General features: G+C 35.8%; 1 protein-coding gene across 2 annotated transcripts; it reads right to left on the bottom strand.

Annotated features, from left to right (window-relative positions):
* On the bottom strand, positions 7,210–11,684 carry LOC109727311 (phosphopantetheine adenylyltransferase 1-like). Of its 2 annotated transcripts, none has more exons than XM_020257376.1 (6): positions 11,431–11,679; positions 11,269–11,340; positions 11,118–11,177; positions 8,286–8,380; positions 7,851–7,920; positions 7,210–7,754 (listed from the first exon to the last, which is right to left on the bottom strand). In XM_020257376.1, the coding sequence occupies exons 1-6, from the start codon at positions 11,551–11,553 to the stop codon at positions 7,641–7,643; spliced, it is 534 nt and encodes a 177-aa protein (XP_020112965.1). In that variant the 5' UTR covers positions 11,554–11,679; the 3' UTR covers positions 7,210–7,640. The 2 variants fall into 2 exon arrangements, with proteins under 2 accessions (XP_020112965.1, XP_020112966.1); XM_020257377.1 differs by having other exon boundaries at positions 7,630–7,769; positions 11,431–11,684.

Genomic DNA, 12,137 nt, shown 5'->3' with positions numbered 1-12,137 from the left:
ATTTATATATATCTCCCTACGTGCAGGAGAACATAATTATACCTTACTGTCAGAGGACTAAACTATACTTCCAAGTAACGAATTATACTTATGTTTCTTTATTTACTTTTTCGCTTTTTCTTAGGTACCTTGAGTGCAAGTTGCGAAATGGATCGAGTTTTCTTTCTCAGAGAAGAATGTCCGTGCAGATCTATTGCAGGAGAAATTGTATAGTGCCCTATCAGCTGAATCGTACAGCGCAATTTTAAAACCCAATCACAAATGCATCAAAATCAGAACTTTTTTTTTTTTTTTTTTTGGGAACGAGGAAGCAAAATGAACTAAGGGTGGGTGTGTTTGTTTCGTCTTAAAATCAGCTTGAAAAAAAAATTTCAGCGAAAAACTAAAATTCCGGTGTTTGTTTGGCCGTTTTCCGAATTGTGTGGAAATGGGGCGTCTTTTCTATATATATTTTAAAGAAAGTATTTTATTTTAATATAAATATATTTACTATATAATATTTTATAATACAAATATAATTTATAAATACATAATAATTTATTTTATAGTATTAAATATATTCTATTATATATTATATTACATACTTAATTAATGTATAATATATTTTAAATATATTTTTTTTTATAAATATAAATTATAATACTAATATATGTAATATGATAATTATTATATATAAATAATATATATGATAAAAATATATATATAATAATAATTTTTTATTTATAAATTTTCTTTTTTTTTCTTTCAACCAAACAACTATAAAGAAAAACTAATTTTATATTTTTATTTATAAAAATTATATATTTTTATATAGTATTATATACAGACCATTACATATATTATATTAAATACTTATCAATTCATTATATTATATAACTTTAATATATTTAATTCATAAATATAAATTATAATAATAATATATATAGCCTAATAATTAACATAAATTATAAATAAATAATATATAGAATACATAATAATAATAATAATAATAATAATAATAATAATAAAATATACTTTTTTCTTTCAACCATTCAACCAAACAACTATAACTGAAAACTAGTTTTTTTTTTTTCTACAAACCAAACACCAAATTACGTAAAACTTTTTTTCCACCGAAAATTTTTTTCCACGGAAAACTTTTTTTCCCAGTTTTACGTCAAACCAAACAGCCCCTAATCGTACAGAATGCATGGAAGCAACTAGGACCTCCTTAACAAAGCAGAAAAAATAAAAATAAAAATAAAAATAAAAAAAATAAAAATAAAATAAAAACAGGAATGAGAGCCGGAAAGAAGGGGGAGAAGAGTGGAGAGAATACCGTGGGTAAAACAAAACGTTGACAAAATGATGACGAGTCAAAGAAGCTCGATCCAAGCATTCAACAAGGTTATGACGCGTTCAAAAGCTCCGGTAGCGTTGGGAAGATTCGCGCGGAAGATCGTGTTGTTTCGCTTCGTCCAGATGACCCACCAAATTGCAGCCAAAAGGGTTAGATCTTTTGATCTCTTCGTAGCGTCTAAGATGGTAGATGTATTTGTCCAAAGACGTCGAACGTCACCCGAGACAATGTCGGTTGCGTCTGGGCTCGCCACAAGGAGTAGAAGGTATCTAGCGAAAACACAATTACAGAAGAGGTGGTCGCAGCTTTCTGTGAATAAAGAGCAAAAGACGCAGTGCTGGTCCACGAGGTGCCTAGACGGAGCAGTCTGTCGGCAGAAAGCAATCTCTTTCGAAGTAGTAACCAAATGAAGATTTTGATTTTTACGGGAGTTCTTAATCTCCATATATGTAGGTTCATCGGGTCTCTCTGTCCAGCATCGATAATGAAATTATATAATGATTTTACTATAAACATTTGATTAGAGGTCCACCGCCACTTGAGCAAATCTAGTGTGGTGTTTGGGCTGCGATGTAGTAGCAGGTCTTGAAGCATCGTCAATTGTCTACGACTTTTGGTGAATTGAGGCGCCACAAAATCTCTGCAGATGAAACGCCATCTCCATCCGTGTGCGTTCCATTGAGAAACTCTGACCTCCTTGTTCGTGATAGTGGCAAAAATGTCTGGAAATATGGTACGCAAGAGGGTTTCTTCTATCCAAATATCTGACCGCATCCTGATATTGCTTCCGTCTCCTAGCCCGTAAGAAATGCCGCATTTGAACATGTCACGGCACCGAACCACACTTTTCCACCACTGGGAGTAGGGTATGAAGGCTCTACCCTCATGCAACGGCCTTCTTCTGGTGTAGTATAAAAATCTAATCAACCTACACCAAAGCAGTTGCGGTTCGTTGAAGAAGCGCGACCACCATTTGGTTAAAAGAGCCATATTCATAGATTCCATATCTTTGATCCCCAGTCCTTCTTCTTTTTTAATGTTGCAGATAGTTTTCCAGCTAACGAGACGTGCTCCCCCGAAAATTTTGGAACATCTTTTCCAGAAGAAGGCTCTTCTCAAGGCTTCTATCCGGTGCAGAACCCAGTGTGACGCTTTGAAGATGGATAAGTAGAATAGCGGCAAATTTGTGAGCACCGAATTAACAAGGGTGAGTCTTCCCCTCGGGAGAGGAGTTTTGCTTTCCAACCTTCAATTCTCGCTTCTAGGCGATTAATGAACAGAGCCCAATCTTTCTTTTGTAGAAGCTTGTTGTGAAGCGGCTCGCGTTCGACTCGATATTCAGCTCGCTCAAACTCGACTTGAAATTAAATGAGCCGAGCTTGAACCAAAAAAAAAAGCTTGAAATTCAATTCAAGCCGAGCTTGAGTATTACTCGGCTCGCTCGAATTAGGCTCGAAAAGCTCGAATATATATATATATATATATATATATATATATATAATTTTAATTATATGTAGGCTGAGTGAGTAATATATATATATATATATATATATATATATATAATTTTAATTATATGTAGGCTGAGTGAGTAACCTGAATTTAGTTAAAATTTGGCCAATATTGCCGACCCATAAAAACAAACTCAATATGCCAACAAAAAGGTAAAATTTCACGAAATTTACACTCTCTCACTCTCTTCTTTCAAAGAGCTCTAAATCTCTAATATCTCTCTCTCTCTTTCTCTGTCTCTCATATCAAGCGGCCAAGTCTGAAGCCCTCCAAATTACCAAGTAACAGCACGCGCCCGCTGTTGCCTACCTTGCCATTAGTTGTGTGCTTGAGAAAATATATAGAATATTTTTCAGATAAAAATACTGTTTATACAAAATTTTGATTTTAGTTATATATGATTGGATAGTGTAATCCAATATTTGACTATATAATTTATTTATTTTTGACCGCATAGATGAAAAAGAACAATATGAAGATTGAAGACAGAAGTAAAGAAATACGAGGTTGAAAAGATTAAATATTCAACTCATAAATTATTTTTCTTCATATTATAATACCGTATTTCATGTAATTATTTTGTATTTTGAACTGTTAGATATATTTTTGTATCAAATTATAGATAATGTTCTATATGAATTAAACTATTGATCCTACGATATTGAGAATTTTAAGCGGCTCGTTTAGGGCTCGAGCACGCTCGACTCGAAATTAGGCTCGCTCGAGCTCGGCTCGAATTAATTTCAAGCTGAGCTTGAGCCTAAATTTAGGCTCGAAATTAATTTCTAGCCGAATTTGAGCTGAGGTAAGCTCGCTCGAGCTCGGCCCCCCCGACCCAAACTGTACGGGCCGTGCCGGGCCGGGCCGCGCTTCGGGCCAACACTTTTTCATTTTATTAATTTTATTTAAAAATATTTAAATTTTTTTAAAAATAAAAATAAAAATATTATTGTTAAAAAAATAATTTATAAGTAAAAAATTTTAAAATTTTAAAATACATTTATAAAAATATTAAAATTTTAAATTATTTTAAATTTTCTGGACCAAAATGTCCTTCCCAATAGTCAAATTTTTGACTGTTGGGAGGGCATTTAGGTCCAATAGGCCCATCTCCCAAGGGTCGGTCAAAGCAGACCCTTGGGAGAGCCCAAAGTCAAAACCCAACTCCCAATGTGCATTGGGAGTTGGGGTGGTGCAGGTGGCTTGGGAGTTAGGTACAACCGAACTTCCTGCTCGGGCCCGGCTCAGGAGGCACGGGCCACACGGGTCGGGTCGTGCCGTGCCGTGCCGGGTCGGGACATCCCCTCAGCCCGGCACGGCCCAGGACCGTATCGTGCCGGGCCGTGCCGGGCCACCGGGCCGCGGTAGCAAGGCCCAGTACGACTCGGTTTAACTGGCCGGGCCGGCTCGGCACGAGTGCTACAGTATTCATGCCGTGCCTGGCCTGGCCCACTCTCCTGTGGCCGCCCAGCCCGTTTGACACCCCTACTTACGATACATGACTGATTTGGTACACCATTTGCAACCAAAATTTATTCCTCTCTTCCCAACAACTCAATGATGCAGCAATAATGTGGTAGTTATTAGGATGCTTTGTGATTGCCATACATGGTGTTAGTGGTAATTAAACGTTATATAATGATTAAAATACAGCATTATCACCATATCAATAAAATATTATTATTTAATAAGCTTAATTTGAGAGCTAAAAAATTATAACAAATTAAAATTTAAATATCAAAATATCAATCATATAGTTTGAGTGCTAAGAGTATAATTCGGCCACCAAATAATTTTCCTTTCTCTATCCTTTGGTTTTACCTACTGTGTAATATGTCTGCAAAAACTCATAATTTTTATTTGTGTATTACCCTTTTAGATATTGCCAATTATATTGACTGGACCATTTAGCTAAAGATGGTGTTGGATGTGTGTTGTTTAATTGATTGATTGATTGATGTGCAACAACCCTAATTTTTAATAATATACAAAAACAACCGACTGTCCCTAGCGAAAGTGGTAAAGGATTTGGTGGTTGGTATTTGAGTCCCAAGTTCGAATCCTAATTGATTCATATTTTTAGTCAAATTTATTTCTAAAAAAATAAAACAAACGAGTAACATACTATCTTTTTCTCAAAAATAATAATAATAATAATATACAATAGCAAAAAGTTTAAAATGTGATAGTTACACATGTAACCAAGCAATCAAGTTCTACCTCTCCGAGTCTCCCATTCCCATCATGATTTATTTTAAAAATAAATAATACTTTTATCTAAAAATATATATAACCATTTCCTGCAAGAGTCATCCATTCCACCAGTCAAATGGGAGGTGGTTTACAATGTAACACTTATACTATGTATATCCCAAACCAATCACATTACTTTTAGAGATAAAAATTTAACTTTTATTAAAAAATTATGAGGGAATAGGTGAACTCTACGGATAAAATTTGATTAATTGGTTACATATGTAACTGTGACATTTTAAACTTTTTCGTCAAATGGTGATCAATTTGTGCTGGGCACAAAAAATTTCTGTGCGCGCTATTAGATGTCCACCCTCTCTGAGTAACTGAAGTATTATTTTCTTTTCTCTCTTTTACACGTTGCTATAGGTACCATAAGCATACCCCAATGCCAACGTTTTAGCTTTATTTCATCATTGGTGCAATTCAGCAGTTGTTGTGAGATAAATGAAGTATAACAAAGATGTAAAATTTGTGACACTGATCAATTCGTGTTGTGCACAAAAAAAATTTGTGCACTCTATGAGATGTGCACCATTTCTAAGTAAGGTATTCTTTTTTTTTCCTCGCTTCTGGGCATTGTTATCGGCAACACAAGTGTACTCTAATGCCAACATTTTAGTTTTCTTGCATTGTTAGAGCAATTCGGCAGTTGTTGTGAGATAAATGAAGTGTAACAAAGGTGCAAAACTTGTGACAATGATCAATTCGTGTTGTGAACAAAAAGAAATTTGTTTGCCCTTTTAGATGTGCACCCTTTCTAAGTAAGGTATCCTTTTTTTTTTTCTCGATTTTAGGCATTACTATTGGCGCCATAAGTGTACCCAATGCCAACATTTTAGCTTTCATGCATCGTTAGTGCAATTCAACAGTTATTGTGAGATAAATGAAGTGTAACAAAGGTGCAAAACTTGTGGCAATGATCAATTCGTGTTGTGAACAAAAAAAATTTTGTGCACTCTATTAGATGTGCACCCTTTCTAAGTAAGGTATTCTTTTCTTTTCTCGCTTTTGGGCATTGTTATAGGTACCATAAGAGTACCCCAATTTTAGCTTTCTTGCATCGCTGGTGCAATTCATCCGTTGTTGTAAAATAAATGAAGTGTAATAAAGGCGCAAAACATGTGACAATGTCCAATTCGTGTTGTGCACAAAAAAATTTTATGTGCTCTCTTTTCTCACTTTTGGGCATTGCTATAGGCACCATAAGTGCAACCCAATGCCACGGATTTAGCTTTCTTGCATTGTTGGTGCAATTCAGCAATTATTGTGAGATAATGAAAGGATCAAAACTTGCTACAATTTGCCTTCTTTTTCGACAACTCCGTCGGTCTAAAAATCTCCCCCATCGATATGGGTGGCGGACTAAAAAATTTTACTCACATGCAACGTCCTTGCAAGAACTAATGCTACATGTACCTCAAAAGCTTTTCTAAATTGTACACAAGTATTCTTATGGGTCTCCCAATATGTTCCCTTTATATGTTAATGTATTGCAATACATAATATGAAGCTTTTAACTTTATATAAGCAGTTCAAAATATCATTTGAATTTACAAACACACTGACAATAATTTGAGATCTATAACACCAAGCTCCAATTGAAGTATATTATTTTTAATAGAAATTGAATTTTGTTATGAAGAGTTTATAGGTGAAGCTGACTCCTAGAATATTTTGAAGTCTTAATAGAATCCAGTTGTGGTTTTCTAAAACCAGATATTGAGTTCGAAAACAATTTAAAGTCCGAACTATCTATACAGTCGATCGGACGATTAAAAAAAGTATTTATTTAATAGGCTGAATGAACTTTGTACGTTGTCCTTTATTTAGGCTCAAAAGGAATATGCTAGTTTTGATGACCGGGTCTTTGTAATTTTTTCTAAAATACATTTGCATAGAAAATCATCCTTTTTTTCTTTTCTTTTTTTTTTTAAAAAGGAGAGATGTACATACAGAGTTGTACATAAGCAACTATCAACTGAAAAACTGAACCAACTAAATTCCGTCCATTCGAAATTCAGCTTGAACAAAATAATGCTCACCCCTACTTTGAGTAATAAATAAGACAAATACAGCCAAACAAATTCATCCGGGCAAAAAGGCCATAAATCATTGGGAGAAACAAATCCAGCATTTCAGAAACAATCTGGAATTTGATTTTCATTAGGCGACTTCCTAATTCACCATATTCATTATTCTTGCCCCAAAACATTTTGCTATGTGTAGTTAATCACAACAAATAACATAAAAATAGAGCCTTTTGATAAGAAAATTTAGAAAGAAAAAGAAGAAGAAAAGAAGAAGAACCCACACGCAGTTTACAAGATTGAACATGTCAGCAAAGTCCACTAAGTGGCTTTCTCAATTCTGGTCTTCTGAAATAGAAACGTCCTGACAGCTTCTGGAGCAGTAGAAGCCACCCAGGGCCTAAGCTCACATGATTGTAAGTGTGAAGAAGACGTGGTGGCGATTAGTGATGATAATTGTACAATCGATACAAGGTTCCGCAAGTTTCTTCCTTTCTTAATGATCTTCATTAATCATTATTGGCATAGAGCTGGTGAGTTTTCTCTGCCTCAAGCTTCCGCAATGTAGATGAACTTAGCTTCTCACCGTCTGTATCTCCGGATATTAGATCAACTACTTCAACCTACAAGATATTCAGCTAAGTTGGCAAAAATTTAAAGGCCTTGCGGCTTCATATAAACAGCAAATATATAACTGAAAAATGTAAAGAGATATACACCTTCAGCAATGGGAGACCTTTCTCAGCTCTTTTCCTATTTACAGCGTGCCCGCCACTTAAAGTCTCTTTGCTGGCCCAAAAAACAGATAAATACGTAAACATTGAAATAATGCAGCTTAAACAAAATATCAAACACTTTAACACAAAACCAAATAAAAAACCAAATAAGGATCAAAACTCTACTTTTTCTATTCTTTCTTCAGGCAATGGTGGCCATAGACCAGTAGATCTGACATCTTTCCAATTGAGTTATCAAGGAATTTCAAATAAATTTGGTTATAATTATTGTTCAAGTGGTAGCACAATCAAATTTCTCCTACACTTCATATTTAAAGAGTATGACCAGAGTATAACCAACTATGGAAGATTGTGAATGAAAAAAAGGGAAACAAAAAGATTAGTGCAACTCCTGCAAAATATACAATCAGAAAATACCTAACAATAATAGCATCCAACTTCTCATCGACAATGGATGGGCCATATGGATCTTCAATGGGCTCCACTTGTATTACCAATCCTGGCTTAATAGACTGCACTTAACTTGATATTATAAGCAAATAATGAGACAATTGCCAGCTAAAGCAAGAAGGGCTATTTGGTAAACTATACAGGCTTTTAGTATATACTGCAAGTTGGAAATGATACGTAAGCATTAGGTGGATGGAAAATTTAAAAAGCAATCCAAATAACTCAAATAATACCTCACCCAAGAAAGATAAATCATCTGGCTCTTTGCAGCTGCAGGACAAGTATTATAAGCCAGGCACCTTCGAAAATGATGTCCACGAGATGATTGATTCTCATACTTGTTCTCTCAAAGAAGATATAATCATAAAAATAATCCTACAAGGCTTCTGTCAGTGTTCTGCTCTTATCCTCAATTTTGCCAAAAGTTCTCTCTTTCCCATCAGGCCGAGTAATCACTCTGTTCACAGTATAGCAGAACTCTTCGGCTGTAAAATTGGCAGATACCCTATTTGATACTTCGGCCTGCCATTATCCCCTTACTGCCTTAACAAGCGTGATTTCATCCCTTTGATCGACAAATTGAGAAGAGATGGGTGGAAACGGAAGTTGCTCTCTCGAGGCGGTCATCTTATGCTAATCAATTCTATACTCATATTCATTCCTTTATACATTATGTCCCTCTTCCAATTACCAAAATGGGCTATCAAGAAGAATGAAGAGATTAGAAATGCATTCCTTTGGTGAGGCACCAACAATGTTCATACAGGCACTAACAATGTTTCCCATGTCAATGCATTCATAGGGGATCACCCTATGACACTTCTTTTCAAGAAAAAAAAAAGGAAGGGAATGTAAACAATTATATGGTAGCGAGTCAAGGTTACTGCTAATTTGAACACTAACTACATTCTTCACATGTAACGACCCGACCCGTTAGCAATTATAACTCGTTGCGCCCAAACCACCGGCCCAAAATACTTAAGCCCAGTTATTATAACTAGCGTGTAGGCCTCATATATTCTAATCAGAATAAGTTTTTTATCCGATGTAAGACTATTGGGGCGTTACAAACTCTCCATATTTAGACCCTGACGTCCTTGTTGGGTCCAAACCAGATCACATATGCAGACCAGAGTTATCAGGCGATGTGAGATTCTAGAGATGGCTCCTATGGGTTTAAGAGGTGACTCCCACCAAATTCGTTGGTGTAGCACTTTGCCTTGCATAGCACTTAACTCTCACACTTTCGACCGGTATCGGCTCTGATACCAATTATAACAACCCGACCCATTAGCAATAATAACTCGTTGGGTTCAAACCACCGGCCCAAAATGCTTAAGCCTAGTTATTATGACTAGCGTGTAAGTCTCATATATTCTAATTAGATTCAGTTTCCCACCCGATGCGGAACTACTGGGGCATTACATCACATATCAGATTGATGCTATTCCACACTAAAGAATGGGCATCGGACAAATTTTCTTGAAAGCCAAAGCAATAGCACAAGTACCATCTAGATCATATAATCTTATGAAATCAATCCTTATGCAGATGAGCTCGTTAAAGAAACAAATAGAAGAATTTACAATGGAAACAAAAGAATATGGGTTACCAATTCAAAAACTACAGCACAAAAGTTTGGCATAATTATGCAGGTGTGAAAGATATAAGGAAGTATCGCAGATCAAAGAAGTCACTGCAACTCATAGCTCTAACTAACTCCATGCACAAACATATCCACCAAATTATTTTGATGTTCTTTCCTCCTTATACAAGTCTCTAAGGATTACCAGGTATTCTAAATTATTTTGATGTTCTTTCCTCCTTATACAAGTCTCTAAGGATTACCAGGTATTCTAAATTATTTTGATGTTCTTTCCTCCTTATACAAGTCTCTAACGATTACCAGGTATTCTAAATTATTTTGATGTCCTTTCCTCCTTATACAAGTCTCTAAGGATTACCAGGTATTCTAAACATGGACGAACCTTCCGTCCTTCCTGAAACTTGAATAGTCATCTAGGCAGATTCCTGCTCAAGTTAGTGCTAACTTGAAATGTTTGTTTAGCTTCTTCCATAATTAACTTGAGTAGTAGTTATAGTGCAATTATTTTTGTGGCTCCATTTGTAGAGAAGCATTTAAAACCCTTGGTTGTTTTGGGAAAGATGTGAATCTTCTTTTAGGTTAGGTTATTTTAGTGTTTTATATGAGCTACTTATATCAGTTAGCAAATGAAAATTATGACATGTTTTATCCTACCAATTATGAGAAAATACAAGAGTCACTCCCATCCCAATCTACTCGTCTCCATTCTTAGATTGTTTCCTTTTCCGATGCTAAATTGGAAGTGTTCCGTGCTTCCGTCCTTCCAGCAAACATCATGAGAATAAAATATCAAGGAAATACGATTAAAGCCCCTTATAATCAAATATCATACTATGCCGCAACACAATAGCTTGTCCATTCTCCAACATCCCACAATATTTATCAGCTAAAAATTTAGTATAAAGAACAAATCTGTGTTCGAAACAATCAATATTCATATCCTACATAGACATCTTCTTACCAACTAATTAAAAAATCCTCATCTTGGACTCAACAATTAGCAAGCAAAAACGCAATAGTGCAATACTATCAAATTATGGCAAGCCCTTTCCATCCCCATGGTTCAATTACAATCTACAAGCAATTACCATATAATTAAAGCAGAGAACAATGAATGATGCTATGATTTGCTTCAGTTAAAAAGTTTAAAACAGCATATTACAAAAAAATTCATTGTAGTAAGGTAAATCCACCTTGATATAATCCTCCACCGCCTTCATCCTTTTCTCTACGGGCTCAATTAAGTGAGGAAGCTGCATACAAAAATAAGAAATACCTACTAAAATCTTAAAAAAAGAAAAGGAAAAAAAAAAAAGAAATTTAATAGAGAAAGAGTCTAATTACCTCCTTTTTGGTCAGCATCGGCCCCGTGCACACCCCCACCACGATCCGATCCCTCGCCAACTCCGCCGACGCCTACAGGAACAATCCAAAGGCCCCAATAAGGGGAAACAAATCCTAGAAAACCCTAATTGGGATGCGTAAAGGGATCGAATCGGGGGAAACCTTGAGGAGTCGGCGGTGGCCGTCGTGGAGGCGATCGAAGGTACCTCCGAGCACCACCGCGCCGTACGATCCCGGAGCGGATCCGACAACGTCAGTTTCGGAGATCGATTCGTCGAACGCCATGGGAGGATTAGCTAGGAGAGAGACAGGAGAGAAGGGGAGGGGATTGCGAAGGGTATTGGGAGATCTGGAGCTCAACGAAGCATCGTCCTCCTCTTTCTACGAAGAAGACGAGCTTTGTTTGTTTTTTTTTTTTTTTTTTTTAATTACATTTTTACCGAGTTCCGATTTACCGCGGTGACTTGACGATGCTGGTGAGGCCCATTTACCACATTGTGAACTGGCCAAGTTAGGCCCAAATTCCTAGAAATACTATAGGAAAAGATATGTTGAGTAATTGGATTGGGCCAATATTCCGTAATTGGGCCTGCATAGAATGAAATGCCCCTCAAAATTCTTATATATAGTAAATATTTGAAGCTTATTTTAAGCTATTTAGTCTTTAGATGTATAGACATATATATATTTATAATATAGTGCTTTTTTCCTTTGATAGCAAAACTGAGCTCTATTTATTAAATACTATCGTAATTTACTGACCGAAATTAGCTTAGATTTAATGAATCAAATGCTAGTAATATTACACGAACTTAATGTCATGAGTGACGTAAGGAACCTTAGTGAAGTCAATTTGGTGGTAATGACAA

The sequence above is a fragment of the Ananas comosus genome, linkage group 22 (genome assembly GCF_001540865.1).
Source record: "Ananas comosus cultivar F153 linkage group 22, ASM154086v1, whole genome shotgun sequence".
Classification (NCBI taxonomy): Eukaryota; Viridiplantae; Streptophyta; class Magnoliopsida; order Poales; family Bromeliaceae; genus Ananas; species Ananas comosus.
The sequence above is the reverse complement of the archived record's forward strand: the minus strand, read 5'-3'. Positions and strand labels throughout refer to the sequence as shown.

Excerpts from the sequence above, each read along its gene's own strand:
- LOC109727311 (XM_020257376.1), bottom strand. The coding sequence starts at position 11,553 with ATGGCGTTCGACGAATCGATCTCCGAAACTGACGTTGTCGGATCCGCT. Across the intron at positions 8,381-11,117 it reads CGGTGGAGGATTATATCAAG|TCTATTAAGCCAGGATTGGT; the intron begins GTGGATTTACCT and ends AGTTAAGTGCAG. Across the intron at positions 7,921-8,285 it reads TTGGATGCTATTATTGTTAG|CAAAGAGACTTTAAGTGGCG; the intron begins GTATTTTCTGAT and ends TTTTTGGGCCAG.